We start from the raw sequence: 20,720 nt of genomic DNA on the forward strand, positions 1-20,720 counted from the left end.
TTGGTGCATGTCTGAATTTTGTTCATAACTGACTCTCCAGCCGTCACTCCAGATAAAATGTGCTCCTGAAACAATTCCTGCTTTTTATGCACTAACATGAAAGTATACAATTGACCCAGCATTTCACTGATAAGATAAGATAAACCTTTATTGATTTGGCTTTAGGTATGTATGATCAATCTTGCACGGCAGCTGGGTTCTCGCGATATCAAGCGTTCACGAGAGAGAGTCTAACCCCTTAAAATGAAGCAAAAAGTCTGAAAACTGATCTATAATGTTATGTAGCAGTTGGTTACCACTGAAATATATTAGTCTGGGGTCACAATGCAATGTATAATATTTTATTAGCCAACTGATAATGTAGTCAGACTGAAGCCGCTGTTGTAACGTTTTTATCGTTGTGCGATTGTGCACACAGCTCGCGTGAGTTCCGCTCGTGGCATCGGATCATGTTTGGCCTCCTCCTATTGGCTGCAGCTTAATTGAGGCGCCTCGGTGTCTAGAGGTCGCACTCGCTTCGCTTCTTGGACTGACAACGGAGGAATAACCTAGCTACTCACCTCGCAGGTATTGCCGTTTGGTTTAATATTTTCGGGAAAGTTCATGTTTCAAAGTACAAATTACACCATACTGTTAACAACGTGCTCGTAATCTCTATTTAAACACTTCCGGTTTAAATGTTTTCGGAGCCTCGTTGGCGCAGTAGGCAGCGCGTCAGTCTCATAATCTGAAGGTCGTGAGTTCGAGCCTCACACGGGGCACTTCTTTTGCTACCGAATTGCCCATATATTCACATACTAATAATTTATAATCTATGTATTGTATGTAATGTATTACAAAATTAATTTCCAACATTCTTTTGCTGAACACATTGGACATTGAATTAAATATAAAAGGCACTACTAAAAAAAGTGACACTTACATTATAAAGTGCAGTTTTCTTCTGATATTTACCTTCAACCAACACAAAAGATCTGAGTGTCTTTTTGCTATATGTCGCAGCCTTTCATATGTCTATATTACTGCAATTTGATGTCTTGATGACGTTAAAAGAAATGATATATTGTATTTGTAGATACAGTGAATGTTGTGTTACAGAGTCGAACTCAATTTCACTAAGGGCCACACTGGAAACCAAAAATCACATCAAGGGCCGGACACGTTGTGTTTATTCACATGCTTTTATTTCATCGAAAAAGTCAAAAAATGTAAAAAGCAACAAAAACAATGAAAAACAAACGCCAGAAAAGGCCCCAAAAACGTTGGAAAAAAGGCACCAAAAGTGTCTGCAAAAGTGACAAAAACTTCAGAAAAAGCGACAAAACATTGAAAAATTCACAAAAAGGAGGGCCAAAATTTATTGTGAACCTAAATTGATATGTGGGCCGGATCAAAATCTGCTCGGGGTTGGATTTGGCCTTCGGGTCTTGAGTTTACACGTGTGTTACAGCGTTTCTACAAGTGGATTGCTTTAAGTTGTATTTGGAGCCTCGTTGGCGCAGTAGGCAGCGCGTCAGTCTCATAATCTGAAGGTCGTGAGTTCGAGCCTCACACGGGGCACTCCTTTTGCTACCGAATTGCCCATATACACGCATGTACTAATAATTTATACTCTATTGCATTACTAAATTAATTTCCAACATTCTTTAATTGAACAAATTGATCCAGAGTTGTTGCTTGAAAAACAGTTTTCACCATAGTGTAGCTTCTTGTGCTACATTGATTCAATTGGTTGGTACAAAAATACTGGGCTTTTCTTTATGTAGTATGCCCGGCTAGCTCAGTCGGTAGAGCATGAGACTCTTAATCTCAGGGTCGTGGGTTCGAGCCCCACGTTGGGCGCAATAGTTTTTTCTACATTCTCCTTTCTATAGTAAATTGTAATTTAATGTTTATAAGTGACATTTTAGTTGTTCTGTACATTGGGCTTAACACAATAAATTTTTTCTGGACTAGAACCTATTTAAAAAAAAAGGATGAGAAAGTATGCTATGTGAGCATTGGTGGTTCAGTGGTAGAATTCTCGCCTGCCACGCGGGAGGCCCGGGTTCGATTCCCGGCCAATGCAACACTGTTTTTGCATTTGTTGTTACACTGCTACATGTAATAGACACAATAGAGCTGTTTGTTTTGTCTGTTTGTTTAATCACACACACCCTGCGCCACAGACTACGCAAGACTGCCTGGATGCCACTCACGCAGTGTCCATTCAGAGAGTAAAAGCGGAACCCAAAGTGTAACTGTGGGAAGGGAGTAAATATCACGAGGTGTGATCTGTAGTACATTGACATTGCAAATATCATTCAGCTGGTTATAGGGAACGCGTGGATATGAGTATTTTTAACTTGCGTGAAGCTGGCCCCCCATGCAGGAAAACAAAGGAAAACAATAGGGTTCCTCAGCTCCACTGGGTCTGTGGCAAAACGGTTCACAGACCGGGGGTGGAAGGCTAGGGGTTCGATTACCTGCCAATGCAACAGACTTTTGTTACACTTAAAGCTAGGTTTTTGTATGAAAACAGTGTAAGCAGTAAACAGTGGGCCAGTGGACAGTCAGTACATAACTATTGTTATAGGAGGTAGTGGAAGTGGTGGAATGGGAGGAGAGGCAGACAGATTATGCAGAGAAGTCTATCTCTCCTCATCCCTTTTTTGAAGCATTGTAGAGTTGCACAAAGTCCTCTACCAGGCCCCCTGTACTCCTCCTGCCCATCCCTAATACACCCCACAATTGCAGATCGTCCGAAAACTTCTGCATGTGGGATGACTTTGTGTTGTTGCAGAAGTCAGAGGTGTACAGGGTAAACAGGACTGGGGAGAGCACAGTTCCCTGTGGAGCTCCAGTGCTACTGATCACAGTGTCAGAGAGGCAGTTCTTCAGTCTGACAAACTGTGGCTGCTCTGTCAGGTAGTCTGTGATCCAAGATACCAGGTGAGCGTTCTGCATCTGCAGAAGCTTATCTCCTAGTCTGAGGGGTTGGATGGTGTTAAAAAGCACTGGAGAAGTCAAACAACGTGATTCTCACAGCACTTTTTCCCTTTGTCCAGGTGAGAATTCCCAGCTCCAGCTTCCAAGTTCCAAGGTAAATGGAACGCACTAATACCTAGTTCAAGCAACCCACAACAGTGACCCCCATGTCTTGTCAATGACAGGGGGCAGAGCTGCTTTGAAAGTTTGTAAGTGAGCATTGGTGGTTCAGTGGTAGAATTCTCGCCTGCCACGCGGGAGGCCAGGGTTCGATTCCCGGCCAATGCAACACTGTTTTTGCATTTGTTGTTACACTGCTACATGTAATAGACACAATAGAGCTGTTTGTTTTGTCTGTTTGTTTAATCACACACACCCTGCGCCACAGACTACGCAAGACTGCCTGGATGCCACTCACGCAGTGTCCATTCAGAGAGTAAAAGCGGAACCCAAAGTGTAACTGTGGGAAGGGAGTAAATATCACGAGGTGTGATCTGTAGTACATTGACATTGCAAATATCATTCAGCTGGTTATAGGGAACGCGTGGATATGAGTATTTTTAACTTGCGTGAAGCTGGCCCCCCATGCAGGAAAACAAAGGAAAACAATAGGGTTCCTCAGCTCCACTGGGTCTGTGGCAAAACGGTTCACAGACCGGGGGTGGAAGGCTAGGGTTCGATTACCTGCCAATGCAACAGACTTTTGTTACACTTAAAGCTAGGTTTTTGTATGAAAACAGTGTAAGCAGTAAACAGTGGGCCAGTGGACAGTCAGTACATAACTATTGTTATAGGAGGTAGTGGAAGTGGTGGAATGGGAGGAGAGGCAGACAGATTATGCAGAGAAGTCTATCTCTCCTCATCCCTTTTGTGAAGCATTGTAGAGTTGCACAAAGTCCTCTACCAGGCCCCCTGTACTCCTCCTGCCCATCCCTAATACACCCCACAATTGCAGATAGTCCGAAAACTTCTGCATGTGGGATGACTTTGTGTTGTTGCAGAAGTCAGAGGTGTACAGGGTAAACAGGACTGGGGAGAGCACAGTTCCCTGTGGAGCTCCAGTGCTACTGATCACAGTGTCAGAGAGGCAGTTCTTCAGTCTGACAAACTGTGGCTGCTCTGTCAGGTAGTCTGTGATCCAAGATACCAGGTGAGCGTTCACACCCATCTGCAGAAGCTTATCTCCTAGTCTGAGGGGTTGGATGGTGTTAAAAGCACTGGAGAAGTCAAACAACGTGATTCTCACAGCACTTTTCCCTTTGTCCAGGTGAGAATTCCCAGCTCCAGCTTCCAAGTTCCAAGGTAAATGGAACGCACTAATACCTAGTTCAAGCAACCCACAACAGTGACCCCCATGTCTTGTCAATGACAGGGGCAGAGCTGCTTTGAAAGTTTGTAAGTGAGCATTGGTGGTTCAGTGGTAGAATTCTCGCCTGCCACGCGGGAGGCCCGGGTTCGATTCCCGGCCAATGCAACACAGTTTTGTTACATTGCTGGAGTGTGAGAACAGGAATGAAGAAAAGGCATACATACAACTAAGTTGATGGGTTTTTCTCATTCTTGCATCCCATAGACTTAAGGTTGGCCTTCCCTGCCATACTTGGTGAGAAGGTTTTATTTTACACCACTAAATAAACTTTTCGAGCAGAGGGCACTATGTGGATGGAGCAATAAAGGGGGGAATGTGGGAATAAAGGGGAAATGGTGAAGCACTTAAAACGGGAAGACACTGCCGGCAAAGTGTAGATTCGTACCCGATCACTCATCTGACTATTCACACCCCAAATCACAAAGCGATCCTTCTCCTCTCCACTCTACAGTTTTTACTTGCTTCATTTTCGGCAATAAGTACTGGCATTAGAAAAAGGTGGGGAAAAACACAAGCAACCAAAGCTTGGAACTGATCACAGTTTATGCGGTTTTCATTTCAGTATTTCCCAGACATAGACTAATTTGTGGCGGTGTGCCACATAATCAACATCGGCTGATTTGGAATTGAATGTGCAGTGTTCCCAATGCATTGATATTATGGAATTAAAAGCTATTCTAAGGATTTTGAGCATTATTCACTTTTTTAAACACCCTGCTATTATTCTGAACACAACTGTATTTGAAAGATGGAGACAGCTCAGAGCCCAAAAGGCCCCCGATTCATTTCCTCCTGAACAGGTAAGCATTAGCTTCAGGCTAATTTATCATGGCTACAAGGGACAAGCATTTTATGTAATTTCAACATTTGTGTACTCACATTAAATTATATAGCTAGAGTACCCAAGTTGGTTACTTGCAAAAATAATTGATACACAGCCAGTAAAGTGATCCCGACTGGTCCTGGCTAACCCCAGAGGACTGTGAGTTTGCAGTGTGTTTAGCGATTGTTGCCGTAATTCTAAGCCAATAAAGTATGGTCAGTCTGGTGGAGAGGACGGCAAGGTAGTGTTATTATTAGTGGTTCCTACCATAGCTAATGCCGAGGAAATGTGTCTGTCCATTGGGTGGAGAGGACGGCGAGGTAGTTATTTTTAGCCTTATTTTTTGCCTTTTTAGCCTCAGTCTCAGCCTGGTAACCTCCGTGAACTTTGAGTCTGGGGAGGAATATTTTGAATTTGTACTGCAGTAACTATTTTAAACACTAGCTGTCAGTAGAGCTGGGAGATATGGAAAAAAATCTAATATCACGATATTGTTGACAAAATACCTCAATATCGATATTGCGGCGATATTGTAGTGTTGACAATTGGTGCTTACAAAAAAATATTTACACAATGAGATTTTTGATAAATAATCATTAATGTGTATATAATGACTAAGTGGGTAAAGGCAAATAATAGAAAAGCTAGAACAGTCTGGTAAAATGTTTTACTTTACTGTAATCCAGCCATTAAAACCAGGGACAGATTACGATATCCAAAATCTAAGACAATATCCAGTCTCATATCACGATATTGATATAATATTGTTATATTGCCCAATTTTCCCAGCCCTAGCTGTCAGTATTACATATTGCACCTTTAAAACAGAGAGTAGCCTACACGGCAGTACAGCAACATGCAGGGACAAACTGACACAATTTATTTTACACATGGACAGAAATAATATATTGCATTTAATGCCCCATATACAACAAGGCACACATAATTAAGAATTAATCATAGACAGTGTTTTTCAAAGTTTATAAAGTTTCCTCTATCTCACCAACTTACAAAACTGCTTGATTTTTTAAGGGAGTCTGGGGACTTTCTTCCTGGGCCTCTGTATGTGTAACATTTGACACGCCTGTCAATAACATTGATTGGTATAGTCAGGTTTCAGGCCTCGTTGGCGCAGTAGGCAGCGCGTCAGTCTCATAATCTGAAGGTCGTGAGTTCGAGCCTCACACGGGGCAAGTGTTTTTGTTATTTAAATGCCTGAAATTATCTGCAGTCACACATCAACACATACAACATGTATGACAAAGGCCTCTCAAAATCTGACGAAAATCCCAAGCCGCCATTATCAGCCAGCTGGAGAAGCCAGACCAAAGTTTTCGCGCACGCGCAGAATGTACACTCAAGTCGGCATCGCTTCGGTGTGTTCCAAGGCACTTTTTCGACCTCGGGGAGCCGACTGATCAGTCCAACTGCCTTTTCGGCCGACGGTCAGCCTTCGGGTTGGTGTGTCAGGGCCTTAACAGCTGTTTCCAGCAACAACAAAGCACAGTCCCTTCGTCTTTTCTTTTTCTCTTTCTCAATAAAATGAAGCTGCCCTCAAGTATGGTCTTTACTCCACTCGTACTATAGAAGAAAGCTGGTTTAATTTAGCAGGAGCACAGTACAATTCAGTGTGTTACATGGTTTCTTTCTCATGCAGTCCACCAAGCATTTGTCGTCAGAGATGATGACTTCATATACGAGATGAAGAGAAGAAGAAGAGATGAAAGGACAGCCATCTTACCTTGCACGGCAGCTGGATTCACAAGATCAGGTAAGATCCTGGTCCTTACTTTTAGAGCCCTGCATGGTCAAGTTCCTCCCTGCATCTCTGACTTAATACAGCTTCATACTCCCACCCGTAGTCTGAGGTCATTAGTTCTGAGGCTATTATTGGTTCCCTGCACTCATTTTTAAAACTAGAGGGGATCGATCATTCCAAGCAGTGGCTCCTAGGCTGTGGAATGACTTACCCTCATCTCTACGTTGTGTGAATTCTGTCGAATCTTTTTAAAAAGCAATTGAAGACTCTGCTACTCAAGCAAGCTTTTTAGTTAGTTGAGGGGTTTTTATGGTTGTTTATGTTTTCTATTTGTACTTAAATGGTCCTGTATTTGAATGTGTTGTGTTGTATTACATTTTATTGTGAAGCACTTTGCGATTTTTATCTGTGAAAGGTGCTATACAAATAAACTTTACTTACTTACTTACTCATGAGATCACATATCACACGAAAATCCATCTTTATCAGGCTTCAAGTAACGCGTTTGCGTCTGAACTACCAGCTTTTCGAACCAATCAGCATTCGGTGACAGCCACGACTGGGCTGTTTGCTCAAAACAACAGTGGCTGACATGATAGATAGATGGTTCATCCAATCCCCTGCTAGGAGTTTTTCTTTTAAAGTGCCTGCCCATTTTAAACAGTTTTTAATGAAAGCTTTTCAGATGGTTTGTGTAAAAAACAAACATCTGGCTCGTCAGGTTAACAGCCATCATCTCTTCCCAGGATGCTAAACAAACGCTCACATTTGGCGTCATGTGAGAAAGCCACCGATGGTCGTTCAGACTTGGCCTGGGGTGTCTCTCACAACCATAATGGCAACCAGGAGCACTAACGAATGAAGCAGTATCGATAATCTTGACAACGACCACACAGAGGTTAAATAGCTGGGTTTCCCTCCCATTCAGTCGGGACTGAAGCAGTCTTTCAGATGAGAGACGAAATGTCTTTGAGCACCTTTAACCAAGTCCAGTTGCCCTTGATTTTGAAAATTTTCTGTGAAGCTTTCCCAAAATGTGTGTCCCCTTTGATAGCTCAGTTGGTAGAGCGGAGGACTGTAGGTTGATAATTGCAGGCATCCTTAGGTCGCTGGTTCAACTCCGGCTCAAAGGAAGTAGTTTTAATTGTTTGGTGATAGCGCAGTGGATATCACACATACCTTTGGTGTGGGAGATCTGGGTTCAATTCCCTCTGTGGTACATCAACCTATGTGTCCCTGAGCAAGACACTTAACCCCTAGTGTGACCAATGACATATATAGCAATTGTAAGTTGCTTTGGATAAAAGTGTCAGCTAAATGACATGTAATGTAATTTGTTGTTGTGACTGTAGTCTTTTAAAGACTGTCCAACTTCCACAATGCTGAACTCTACAAACACAAACACAACTTCCAGCTATTATATGACTAAGTACTGACTTACAGAGGCCACAAATATAATGTTCTTCTCATTACATGTGAAATAATTATCATGCAGTTGTGTTGAATACCGATAATCAACTTTACTGTTGCTGGTCAAGTGTTTGAGACTAAAAAGAAGTTAAAAGCTCAGTTGGTTTCTAGGCAACAAGTCTGTATATAGCTGCGCTGTGGACACTGGAAAGTAAACCCTTATACAGAACCTTTATAAGAAGTATCTTGTTTATTTTAGAGGAATGTAATGTTCTTGATACCATAAGTGTCAATACAGTTTAGAAAAAGCTTAGATGTTTTCATAAAATAAGTCATTTCTCAGTTTATCCATTGGGTATAATGGTGTAACCATAGAAATAGAATGAAATCTCATTTTATAGGTGTAACAGAATAATTTGCTAAATGGATAGTTAAATCAATCAAAACTCATCTTGCCTAATACTAAGTGAATGTTTATACACTGCCTATAACATTTGTGTTACTGCTAATATATAATAAAGAGCTGTAAATACACAATTAATATGGATTCCCCTTCATTTGAAGAAATGTAAAATGATCTATAGAGTTGATGAATTTATTTCACAAGAAAAAAAGGTTGTCTTTCTTCAGTATATAACATGTTACAAAAATATAAATGATTTTGTTAGTCAAACTAACATCATATCACATAAAAAATAAGTCCTTTGAAAAATAACAATTTGAAAGAATTAACATCAACCTCTGAAAGACAAAGAAAATCTCCCTTTTATGCTTTAGAACAAAATAATAATAATTCTTTAGGACATAACAGCACCAGGGCTCTCCCATATTTCATCATCAGAAATATAAGAGGTAGATTGGATTTGATCTGTGCCTGTCAAATAAGGGTTGTGGCAGTCTTTGGTAGTTATATCTTCAGTATTTTGGATGAAATACCCTGCAACCTGCTCCACAGAAGGATCCTTGGATGATTCTGAGCACTTATGCAAGTACTGGTTATCCACAGCAGCTTTACTTTTTCCTAAATCCTCCTGATAACTAACTTTTACTGAACTCCTCTCTCCACCAACTAGAGAGGTAGACAGAGGCACAACCCTGACTTCCTCTGATGGCTTTTCTTGTCTCCCTTTATGCTCTCCGGTTGGGATAGCTGGTGTGACTTTATCCCGGATGCCCTTCTGGTTCTGAGGCCTGCTCTCCAAACCAAAGAAGTTGTTTCGGACAACATAGCGCACACACTGTAGGAGGACATTCCTCTCATGGCGAATATCTGGGGCCAGTAACTAAACAGAGTTATAGAACATAGGGAAGCTTATGAGGGCTGAGAAGATGCATTATCTTGATAATACACATTTAAAATTGTATTAATTCAATTTAAAATGTCTGTAAAATGTGCTCGTATGATCTTACCATCTGAAGTAGAGTGGGACGACGGGCCTGCGGTGTATCTTGGTGTCCTCCTCTACCACCCCTTCCTCCCCTGCCTCCTCTTCCCCATTTTCCTCTTCTGCTGTGAGGTGTGTGAAGGGCACAGTTAGGGTGGGCGTCTTTCTGAGCCTCTGTAACCTTAGAAGAGGTTTCCAGGCCTCTAGAGGGTCCTCTGTCCTGGGAGTATGGTGGCATTGTGTTTAGCAGAGCTTGGTTTTCTTGTACAAGGTCTTTGGCTCTCTGGATAGGGATGGCTGAAACATAAGGAAAGAGAATAACACATTTTTTTACGTTTTTCCCGCAACATGCTATTTCCCAATGTGTATTTTGTGTATCGATGTATATAACCCTCATCTTACAATTGAATAAAACCAACCTACCTATAATATAGCCTTTCTTGGGTCAAATTAAATTACTTAATTCATTATCTAGGGGTTTAGATAAAAAGTAATGGCCAAAGACCAATTCAATTCAATGTTGATATAACCGAAAAAGTGCAAGAATCATGGAAGTACATCAATTTCATTAAATATGCTGATCTACTTCAAGTGCTACATTTTAGAGGCAGTAAGAGACAGGGGTGCTATTTTCATGGTCCAAGGTGGAGTCTGGAGTTTTTTTGTCTGAGACCAAAGTTGTTGAACTAATACACATTCTGTTCTGTTGGATGGTAGCAAACTTACCCTCTGGTTCTTCATCACTTTCACTCATGGAGCCGTAGTTGGCCACCAGAGATCCCAGAGCTGAGCTCATCTGTTTAGGCGCTACAACCAGGACACCAGTCCTGGACTTAGGAGCTGGGTCCTCTCCGTCTGAATCTGGAAGCACGTGAGAAATGCATTGAAATACATATCAGTTACTTGTTGGTGTTTGTCTTCTTAAAATGAAGACAATATCAAACCAACAGTAGTTTGATTTTGTCTATGATGTTAATGATGGCCAAAAAAAAATGACATAGGAGTGATAATAAATGCATGGTGACATATTTTAGGTGATTGTTTACAGTCTTGCAGGACTCCAGACTGCGACCAAATGGTCGCATTTTGCGACCAAAATTTGAGTGTGCGACTGAATTTTACATCCAGTCGCACATGTGTGACCAGTAAATTTGCCCCCTTTTTTACACATTAAACGTTGAAATTTCATTACCTGACAGCGCGTAAGCTCAAGCTTATCTGTCCTCTGTGAAAATTGACAGAGAGCGGAGCTCTGACACAAACACACACACTTGCACGCACACACATAGCTGCGGACGGTGCAAACTACGTCGGCTCTGCAGTTTTGTTGAAGTCACAGTGAGTCACGGAAATGCAGATAAAGTGGTTTCAAGTGTGGTTCCAGTTTTTCAAAACTTCACGCAGACGCCGTTTGCTGCGATTTGATATTAATGGAGAGCCGAAAGCAGTCGCGGTGCTGTTGACGTTACACTTCCTAAGCAGGCACAACAGTGGTTTCTATGCCCTGGTGACTGACTGACAGGCTGAGGTTGTAAGGCAAGGTTACTTTATTTCTACAACACCTTTCAGCAACAAGGCCACTCAAAGTGCTTTACATGAAACATTAAAGAGCAATTAAAAATGGTCATGAAAATAAAACAGGCTAAAAAAGAATATACAAATACAAGAATAAAAGTTACATTGAGTAAGAAATGAATAATTATTCAATTTAATAGGTTGTAGGGATGGGTTTGGGAGGAGAGAGGGAGGGGTTTTATTTTTGTTTAGTTTCTTTAGAGTGTTACATATTCTAATAAAATAAGGTACATAAGATAAATAGGTTTGACAATAATTTTTACAACTGAAATAATTGTTTTGTAATTAAAGAGGGAAAGTACCAAAAGAAAGGTACCGTTGAGTAACGGAACCGAATTTCAGGTATCGGTACCGATATTGGTTCAGTAGTAGCCTAAACAATGCATGTTTAATTTGAAGTTGAATTCATTGTAATTGTAGACTAGAGCTGGTAAATATATATTTTTTGTTTTTCATGACAGCGATGGTGCCTGTCAGTTAACCTTCTATGTTGCATCTTCAAAAGTGACACTGAATTTGAAACAGCACATTGTAATTTCTGCATCTATTATCAAAGTATTTATTAGTAATACAATTTAAATTAGTAGAAATGTGAATATTTGGTTTGTATGTTGATTTACGGTGTGTGCCCCTAAATTTTGTGGTTGGGGGCCACTGTGCTCCTAGTGAAAAAAGGTCGTCTGGAGCCCTGTCTTGAATACTGTGCCCTGTCCTTTTCAGACAATGTCACTCACCATGATCACTGCTGGCCAGCGCTCCCAGTGGATCCCCGTCCCTGCTGGGCTGGGTGAGGGGCGGAGGTCTTTCTGTAGCACTGCTGCCTGATGGGTGAGGGCCTCGAGGGTGTTGCCCATGGAACCCTCTGTTACCCCAGCCACGGCCCCGACCCCGTCCTCTTCCTCTGCCTCTCATTCGTCTGTAAATAAAATATTGAGATTTAGATGAGATTATCCCAGGCCTCATGTCAAAGTAAATGAGTTTAAATATACTACTTTTACATTTACCCAAACTGAGCTGTCTCTAGAACTGCCCCCGTCTCCTCCCGCACCTCCATCACTTTTTTCTTCTTGTCGATATTCTGAAGTGTTGGATAGTTTCTGGAAAAACAAATCAAGGTTCAAGTTGAAAAACAACAATCATTACGTTTTGCTGATTGAAAGTAGACATCATAGGCAAAATTTATGTATATACATTGTAGAAAATCATCCTTTGGTATAATGTCATTAATAGTTCAAATATAAATTAGAATGGCTGCCACACTTTAAAAAATCTATTTGTTAATACTGACTTGCGCCTCTCCTCTCTCCATTTTGCAATCTCGTCTGGTGTGTCCAGCTTGATCCTTTTTGCACCTGGTGCGTGGTTCTGCAGTCAAGATATAAAAAGACTGAGCAAAGGAAAATACTAAGAGCATAAGTTTCAGATACACAGTGAGTTGTTTGACCTACATTTTTCCAGTGTATGCTCACTATTTTTTCATGAGCCATGAAGCTGCAGTCAGGTACAGAACACTACAAAAGAGATTTGATAGAGGTAGTCAGTAGAATTTGAATATTGATTTCCATAATTGACATGAAATAAAGCAAAATATGCTTGATAGATATATCAAATTACCTTGACATGTTGAGAAACATGTTCCTCGTACTTCTCTTGGTTTTTGAAGCCCCGGTCACAGGTGTCACAAAAATGAGAATACTCTGGTTCTTTTTTATTTTTCTGCTGTGGATTATAGACATCAATTCACTAATGTTGCTGGGCTCGTTCTCAGTGCACAGTACACTACTGTTGTATGACAAACACTATTAAGGTCAAAATCATGATTTATGTGATAAAGTTCCATCAGATAGGTACCCTTTTCCCAGGATTAGGGGCTCCATAATTCTGTCTTCCACCTCGATGTCCACCTTGATGCCATTCCCGATCAAAGTTTTGACCTGAAGGCAAGACCGAAGTTAAAGGCATGACAGCGTCTCTCTCTCACACACCTCAATCTTAATAATATGACAGTATTTTCTTTATGACTATTAAAAGGGGCACTCCACCAATGTTACACACCAAGTTGAGTTTACTCGACATGGGGGGGTACTACTCCGCCTGTAATGTCTTCTGTGGCCTTAAGGAACTTTCTCAAGTCTGAGAAATAACCTTCATAGTATGTAATCTGGGTTATCTCATTTTAGGCTTGGAGACTGCAATTTTTTAACACTAAATTGCCAGAGTGGGCTATCTCTTTAATACTCTCTTTTATCCTACACAGGTTTTAATTTTTTTTAAATTGTCTAAGAAAAATCCTTAGTAATATGGTCATGATGATGACCAGGTAGAATTAATTCCTCATGTAAAATGGCATAAATTAGTTGGATTACTTAAGGAATTCATGCAGCCTGTAAGACCAACAGGGATAACACTCAAACTACAGTATGATATTTCTGACACTGGTTGTGATTTTGACAGTGGATTAAGTAGGCTAATAGCATGTATAATTATATCAAGTAATGTCAAGGAGAATACAGGACAAGTAAGTTAAACATGATAAAATGTGCTACTTACAGGTACATTTGTTGGCGAACTTCAATTTCATCGTTAACTAACTTTTTCTAAATGTGAAAGTAGCAAACTGGAAGCTGGCAATAATACCTTGTGTCTTTGGGTTTGATCAGCATTGGACTACTGTATAGGCTAACTTACTCACCGTGTGGACGTTTAGATCCATAGTTTCCACGGCCTGCTGGGAAACCAAAGCCTGTCGCTGCCCCGTGATGCCATCCCGCCTGGCCGCTGGAGTCCCAGCTGTGCTCGGAGGACGTCTCGCCCCAGCTCCACATGCTGGGATGGAAGCTGCTCGAGTGGGGCTGCTGCTGCTGGAAAGGCTGCATGGAATTTGGAGGGGGGCAGCCGAAGTCCGGCGGAGGATAGTGTCCCGGTTCATTCATACTCCGTGCCCGAAGTCTTTCTTAACGTCGACAGTGAAATAACGTTATAGTTGAAGTAAATTTAGGTTTCTCACCATGCAGCTCTCACATGTGCATGTTTTGCTCTAGTGTACTTTACACACACGTTCGTCACTTCCGCGAGAGCAGGAAGGACATGAACATGAACACAACAAAAATAAAAATAAAAATCTAAAAAGGGCGATAGTTATCACCCTTTAGCTATGATAGTTTTCTTGAAATTACACATACCATGCTCCACTGCATCAGTGTTTCTTATGTTCAGACTGTGTGTCTGTTTTTACAAAAAATATACAGCCAGTACGTTTGCGAAAACGTCTCGCGAGATTTAACACTGATCTCATCTCTTTGGGGTGCCTGTTTGAGGAAAAACCCCGTGTGGAATTTATTTTCTACTTGATGAGAAATGTACATAAGGTAACGGAAAGCCCAATAAGTTATATATAAAAAAAACCACACAAATAGTTATACGTAAATACTTAACATACATAAGTTAGGTGGCACTCGTTTTGTCATAAGCCAACTCACTGTTTGTATATATATATATTTTTATTTTTATTTTTATTTGCAGTGTTAAACTATGTGCATGACGTAAACTACGTTTAGGCTATACTCTTTATGAAAAACCAAAACATACGGAGTAGTTTCTAAATCAGCTGAAATATCTATACAGTTTTACAATATTTCGGATATCGGGTGATATGGAAAGAGCGGATTTGGCAACCCAGCAGTTTCCGGTGCTCTCTCGCCGCGTGTGTTTCAGACAGAGAGGGAGCAGCAGCGTGGTGACGAGAAAAACCTGACGGCTCTCAACTTTGAGAGCGCACACATTCTGTAAAGTATCCGAACTGCTGCCAAAATGCTCGTGTTGTTTGAGACCGCCGCTGGATATGCAATATTCAAAGTTTGTATTCTCCTTCTGTTCCATGTCATTTAAAGAATGAGGAATTATTAAGGTTTAAACGCACATTAGCTAACGTGCTGGAGTTAGCTTAGGTTAGCCTCGCAGCTAGTTACCACAGCCCACGTTGCTTCAACTGTATGTAACCTTACTGATAGTGAGCAGAATGATATCGTAATGTTATAATTGGTACTCCGGTATGTGAACTGTATAATTTAATATGTTGATGGTACCGTTAGATGGCCGTGTTTGTTAAGCTAATGTAGGTTGGCAGTGTGAAGGCCCTGTAACCACGTGTGCATGTTGAGGCAAACTTATGTGACTGTCTCTAACGTTACTTATCCCAACAAGTTTATATGCATGTACAACATTTTGTAAATATTATCAACACAAAATCCTGAGTTCAACTTACATGCCAATGTTGGTTGATTCCCAGACCTTTTTTTTAATGCAAGACCACTAACTGAGAGTTTCTGTTATATTTCAGGTGCTTGATGAGTCCAAGCTGCAACAGGTCGACAGCCTGTATAAGGAGTTTGAAACTCCTGAAAAGGCAAACAAAGTGTAAGTGTTGAAGGTGAAATCTGCTAGCTGTCGGCATGTGATACTGTGTAGCACGTGTAAATTAAGTTCGATGACTAATATCTGAGCTGTTTTGTTTTATTCTCTGCTAGTGTGAAACTGAAGCACTTTGAGAAGTTCCAGGACACAACAGAAGCCTTAGCAGGTAATGGTGTATGTCTTTGTGCACTAGCTAATGTACAGCTGATCTGTGGTCTGTGATGTAGTTCAGTGTCTGATTTAAAAAAAAATATGAGGTATTCCAAAGTACTCGTCACTACCACTGAGACCACATTGTCAGCAGGTAGTTTAGATGACAAAGAAGGGTAGTTGGCCCCTTTTTAACTTAGCAATGATAGATTGGGTGTATACTACAATTCCCCCTCAAGCATATTCGGTTACATTTTTTCTGGTATTAATGTGTCAGTTTATGTAGGTGTTAGAATTAATTTAATAGTGTTCTTAACCTCTGCCATCAGCTGTCACTGCCCTCACCGAGGGAAAAATTGGCAAGAGTTTGAAGAAAGTGCTGAAGAAAGTTGTTGCTAAGGAAGCTCACGAGCAGCTGGCCATCAGTGATGCAAAACTCGGTGGGGTTATTAAAGTAAGTGACTCAACATTTACGTACATAATTAGTAATCCGTAACTGCGTTGCATGCAAGAGTTATGTGTCTAACAGGCTCTGGTTTTCAGGAAAAGCTGGACCTGAGCTGTGTCTACAGCCCTGCTGTGGCTGAACTGATGAGATGCATAAGGAGCCAGATGGAGAGCCTCATCACTGGACTTCCTCCCAGGGAGATCAGTGCCATGTCTCTTGGATTAGCTCACAGGTAGATGATACACAGATACGGTGTTGCATATATACGATTGCTGCCTATGATTACACTTGCTGTCTGAAACGTCCCTGTAGATTTTCCTCAGCATTCGTCACTACCACTGAGGCAGCATTCTCTCGCCAGGCGTAGGAGGATCAAAAGTAGTTTGCCATGTGTGAAAATAAGTCATTAATAAAGCTTTTCTCTGTATTTTTCAGTTTATCCCGCTACAAGCTGAAGTTCAGTCCAGACAAAGTGGATACTATGATTGTGCAAGCCATCTGTAAGTTGTATTTTTTTTTTTTTTTTTTTATGCTGTAAGAAAAACACTAAAACAATATGTAGTGATAAATAAGGCTGCAACTAATTATTTTCTATCAATCATATTTTCTCAATTTATAGATTTTATTGGTCTTTGGAATATCAGAATTACCATCACAATTAGCTACAGTGATGACTGTTTGAGTATGCAGTCTGACTTTGATCATTTCTTTCTTTGTCTCTTCAGCTCTTTTGGATGATCTGGATAAGGAGCTAAACAACTACATTATGCGCTGCAGAGAGTGGTACGGCTGGCACTTTCCTGAGCTGGGAAAAATCGTCACAGACAATTTGGCATACTGCAAAGCTGCCCGCCACATTGGTAAAGAATACTCTGCATTTGCACATAACTGTAAAAAGCGGTACTCCAGCGATTTGGTGTTGCACGTTTGCAAAGTTAGTAGGTTTGAAAGAGATTATATTAGTTAAGATTGATCCACAGAGGCAGAAATGCTTTTAGTCCCCAGTATGGGTGAATGCCAAAAAAAAGCTGGATACTACATTTCCCATAATGCAAGTTATTAGTGCATTTCATTACCCAACCCCTGTCTGGTAAAACCCCAAATCTGTTTGAGTTTCTATTGCAGGGTGTTAGTAACACATTTGTAGCCTCCAAACCCAAGCGTCTTGGATTCTAAAGCTCCTCCTCACTTGCATAATGCTTTCTAGAGCAGCCGTGTGATACTTGCATAAAAGCATCAGTGACTGTATTCCTGAGTGGCAATATTGTGTCTCCAGGTGATCGCACAAATGTGGCAGGTTCTGATCTGTCAGACATCCTCCCTGAGGAAATTGAAGCAGAGGTTAAACTGGCTGCAGAGATCTCCATGGGAACAGAAGTGTCGGAACAGGACATCGGCAACATTAGGCACCTATGTGATCAGGTTTGTCTCTTCCTTTCGTCATTACGCGTTCACACCAATACGTACTTATTTGTATATTTTACTGTTGAGCATTGGAAAGCTCAAGTGACAGTTGTGATGATGACGACATTTGTCTTTATCCTGAAACAAACAATGTGGGTTTTCAGTCACTACCTCATCTGAACAGTCACAGTAGATAGCTCCTGCTCATAACTACAGGATTGCTTTGATAATTTTCTTTGATTATCTACTGGCAGTTGTACTACAACTCGTATCTCCTTCTTTTCCATAGGTGATTGATATTTCAGAATACCGCACTCAGCTGTATGACTACTTGAAGAACCGAATGATGGCAATCGCCCCTAACCTGACAGTAATGGTGGGAGAGCTGGTGGGCGCCCGGCTCATCTCACATGCGGGTAAGTCACTGAGAAGCGTTAGTGTGAAAACCAGCCAAGCGGTGATGATGACGACATTATGTCTCTTTCCTGAAAATGACTGATGTTTTTAAGTCACTACCTCATCTGAGCTTGTGTAAAGAGGCTCAATGAGCTGGTACTGGTGAGAGCATCATATTTACGTGTCTGTCTGTTGTTTCTGTGTTGTTAAGGTTCCCTTATGAATCTGGCAAAGCATCCGGCCTCCACAGTGCAGATCCTCGGAGCTGAGAAGGCTCTGTTTAGAGCCCTCAAGACTCGCAAAGACACACCCAAGTATGGTCTCATCTACCATGCTTCCCTAGTGGGCCAGACCTCTGCCAAGAATAAGGGCAAGGTAAGTCCAGAAGGACCCATAACTGGACTAGGTAATGATCCTCACAGTCTAGTGGTTAGAAAATAAACATGGGCTTTGTTTTCTGTAATTTCTCTCCAGATCTCTAGAATGCTCGCAGCTAAAGCATCCTTGGCTATTCGCTATGATGCCCTGGGAGAGGACACGAATGCAGAAATGGGAGTAGAGAACCGTGCCAAACTGGAGGCCAGGCTGCGCCAGCTGGAGGAGAAAGGAGTAAGTACAAGTAGAAAAGATAGATTTTAGGGATACCCTTTTCGGTATCCCTGGTACCACTCTGAAATGTACATACATTTTACGTATTTTTAATAAGAATAAGAGGCATTGTTAAACGTTCCAGAGTGTAAGACTTCGTCTCAGTTCCCAAATTATTTTAGAGAACTCCAGAGGTCTCCTCAGTCAGTCAGGAGTAGCACTGGCAGCAGATACACACTACAGATGATGAGTTTCTGAAAGATACAAGGTCTAAAAAAAAAAAAATAATAATAAAATCACTCCTTGACGTTGCTAATACTTGCCTCCAGGAAGTCTTTTTACTAAGCATGTATTTACTTAGTTTTTTACATATTGGCCCAGATAATTTCCTCCTTTCACTATTGCCGTGGTGGTTAAAAAGGTCAATGTTTATGTATCTGACTGCTCTGGGCTTTCTTTCTGCTGGTTGTCTGATCTTGTCTGTTTTTTCTCTTCTCAGATCCGAAGAATCAGTGGAACCGGCAAAGCAATGGCAAAGGCAGACAAATACCAGCACAAGAGGTACATACTCACTAACAGCCCCATTCCAAAGATTCTATATTTCCACTTGTAAATATGAAAGGTGTTAAGTACCTACTTGCTTCTCCACAGTGAAGTGAGAATGTACGATCCATCCGGCGATTCTACTATTCCCTCCACGTCAAAGAAGAGGAAGTTTGAGGAGGTGGAGGAGGCTGAAGAGCCCCAAACGCCAGTGGTCAAATCCAAAAAGCCCAAAAAGGAACGAGTAACAGAAGGTGTGTAGAATAGGAATGAACCTTAATTGCCCACAATAGAGTTTATGATGCTCAAGATGTTTTTTTCTACTTGTTCTGTAGAAGCAGCAGAAACGTCAGCAGCAGCAGAGGAGACTCCCAAGAAGAAGAAGAAGAAAAAGGACAAGAAAGCAGAGGAACCTGAGGAGGAGGAAGAGGTAGCCGTAACGGAGGTAGGAATCTGTCGGTAGTCTAAAGGCTTTTCAAGAAAGATTTGACAGTTTTGCATTCTTTTTGTTGCGTATTTGTTGTGCTCACTTCTGTTCTCTCCCAGCCAACAGAAAAGAAGAAAAAGAAGAAGAAAAAGGTCAAGCAGGAGGAAGAAGATGACTGAAATAATGGACAGTGTACATATTTTCTGTTTTTGTCATTTTAGTTTTGTGTCATACATTTATATCTATCAAGAGCAAAAGTGTATTGAGGGCCTGTTTTTGGACATCAAAAAAAGAGTTCACCTTAAAGAACAATCATCAGTGGACCTCCTTTTTATAACTGCAAATAAGATGTTTGAAATCAGTATATTTGTGTATGTGTGGGGAAAAAAAATGTAAACTTTTTTTTTTTGTCTTTATTTTTAAACTGTTAAGTTTGTAATCTTCTATCCTGGTTGACTGTTTTTATGTTGATTTATTTTTTTAATTTGCAAAAACATCTGTATCAGACATGTCTCAAATTCAGCGCAGAGCAATGAGTTGATGAGGAAAGAGTCTTCTGTTCTCTGGTGACACATCTTTTGCCTGCCCTGGTGAAATAAACATTTTTTTGCTGTAATGCTTTGGTTGTACACACTGTAGCTGTATGAACATACAAATCACATTTAATTATTCAATGCAAAACTCAGACTGCTGGGGTGGATCATTTTAGTTTATATCAAATGTTTGTCACCACATGTAGTTGCTTTTGTTTCACTGTACGAGAAGATAAAATCAGATAAAAGTCCAAAGTTTGAGTCGGATGCGTCATTGCACTTCAAGCAAGACTGCGACTCAGGAAATAAGTCTTCCTCTTCCAAATGAAAACGTGAACTTGTAAGCAGGAAAATGCTCCCTTGCATCATCATCAATCATTTAGATTGTGCCACCTCAGCTGTTGTGCTATGACCCACCACTAGCTTATTGTGACTAGTTTTATTTTTTAAGTTACATTACTGAAATTTGACTTAAGCATGTCAGATAACAATTTACATAATCTGCAATGGTGAATTGTGTAGGCTACTAA

The 20,720-nt window shown here is 40.9% G+C and overlaps 2 protein-coding genes, 1 long non-coding RNA gene and 10 other non-coding genes across 14 annotated transcripts; 12 read left to right on the forward strand and 1 right to left on the reverse strand.

Annotated features, from left to right (window-relative positions):
• Positions 1-476: 476 nt before the first annotated feature.
• LOC144512687 (uncharacterized) lies at positions 477-12,090 on the forward strand. Its single transcript, XR_013501028.1, has 3 exons — positions 477-567; positions 6,817-6,930; positions 12,009-12,090. It is a non-coding gene; the product is annotated as an uncharacterized LOC144512687 (long non-coding RNA).
• On the forward strand, positions 689-761 carry trnam-cau (transfer RNA methionine (anticodon CAU)). Its single transcript has one exon. It is a non-coding gene; the product is annotated as a tRNA-Met (tRNA).
• trnam-cau (transfer RNA methionine (anticodon CAU)) lies at positions 1,488-1,560 on the forward strand. The gene has a single exon. It is a non-coding gene; the product is annotated as a tRNA-Met (tRNA).
• On the forward strand, positions 1,770-1,842 carry trnak-cuu (transfer RNA lysine (anticodon CUU)). Its single transcript has one exon. It is a non-coding gene; the product is annotated as a tRNA-Lys (tRNA).
• trnag-gcc (transfer RNA glycine (anticodon GCC)) lies at positions 1,998-2,068 on the forward strand. The gene has a single exon. It is a non-coding gene; the product is annotated as a tRNA-Gly (tRNA).
• On the forward strand, positions 3,185-3,255 carry trnag-gcc (transfer RNA glycine (anticodon GCC)). Its single transcript has one exon. It is a non-coding gene; the product is annotated as a tRNA-Gly (tRNA).
• On the forward strand, positions 4,371-4,441 carry trnag-gcc (transfer RNA glycine (anticodon GCC)). Its single transcript has one exon. It is a non-coding gene; the product is annotated as a tRNA-Gly (tRNA).
• trnam-cau (transfer RNA methionine (anticodon CAU)) lies at positions 6,280-6,352 on the forward strand. The gene has a single exon. It is a non-coding gene; the product is annotated as a tRNA-Met (tRNA).
• Positions 7,963-8,051, forward strand: trnay-gua (transfer RNA tyrosine (anticodon GUA)). The gene is given in 2 exon segments: positions 7,963-7,999; positions 8,016-8,051. It is a non-coding gene; the product is annotated as a tRNA-Tyr (tRNA).
• Positions 8,910-14,221, reverse strand: nufip1 (nuclear FMR1 interacting protein 1). 2 transcript variants are annotated; one of them, XM_078243535.1, is made up of 10 exons: positions 13,981-14,221; positions 13,140-13,222; positions 12,903-13,004; positions 12,737-12,799; positions 12,577-12,653; positions 12,293-12,385; positions 12,023-12,204; positions 10,440-10,574; positions 9,739-10,010; positions 8,910-9,611 (listed from the first exon to the last, which is right to left on the reverse strand). In XM_078243535.1, the coding sequence occupies exons 1-10, from the start codon at positions 14,219-14,221 to the stop codon at positions 9,126-9,128; spliced, it is 1,734 nt and encodes a 577-aa protein (XP_078099661.1). In that variant the 3' UTR covers positions 8,910-9,125. The 2 variants fall into 2 exon arrangements, with proteins under 2 accessions (XP_078099661.1, XP_078099660.1); XM_078243534.1 differs by having other exon boundaries at positions 12,903-13,007.
• A 767-nt stretch (positions 14,222-14,988) lies between these two features.
• Positions 14,989-20,273, forward strand: nop58 (NOP58 ribonucleoprotein homolog (yeast)). The gene is made up of 15 exons (XM_078243536.1): positions 14,989-15,143; positions 15,628-15,704; positions 15,815-15,867; positions 16,181-16,305; positions 16,395-16,531; positions 16,735-16,799; positions 17,025-17,159; positions 17,576-17,721; positions 17,993-18,119; positions 18,311-18,474; positions 18,574-18,708; positions 19,187-19,248; positions 19,339-19,484; positions 19,566-19,675; positions 19,777-20,273. The coding sequence occupies exons 1-15, from the start codon at positions 15,099-15,101 to the stop codon at positions 19,834-19,836; spliced, it is 1,587 nt and encodes a 528-aa protein (XP_078099662.1). The 5' UTR covers positions 14,989-15,098; the 3' UTR covers positions 19,837-20,273.
• Positions 17,807-17,890, forward strand: LOC144513091 (small nucleolar RNA SNORD11B). Its single transcript, XR_013501083.1, has one exon. It is a non-coding gene; the product is annotated as a small nucleolar RNA SNORD11B (small nucleolar RNA).
• Positions 18,153-18,235, forward strand: LOC144513092 (small nucleolar RNA SNORD11B). The gene has a single exon (XR_013501084.1). It is a non-coding gene; the product is annotated as a small nucleolar RNA SNORD11B (small nucleolar RNA).
• Positions 20,274-20,720: the final 447 nt, after the last annotated feature.

The sequence above is a fragment of the Sander vitreus genome, chromosome 24 (assembly GCF_031162955.1).
Source record: "Sander vitreus isolate 19-12246 chromosome 24, sanVit1, whole genome shotgun sequence".
NCBI lineage: Eukaryota > Metazoa > Chordata > Actinopteri > Perciformes > Percidae > Sander > Sander vitreus.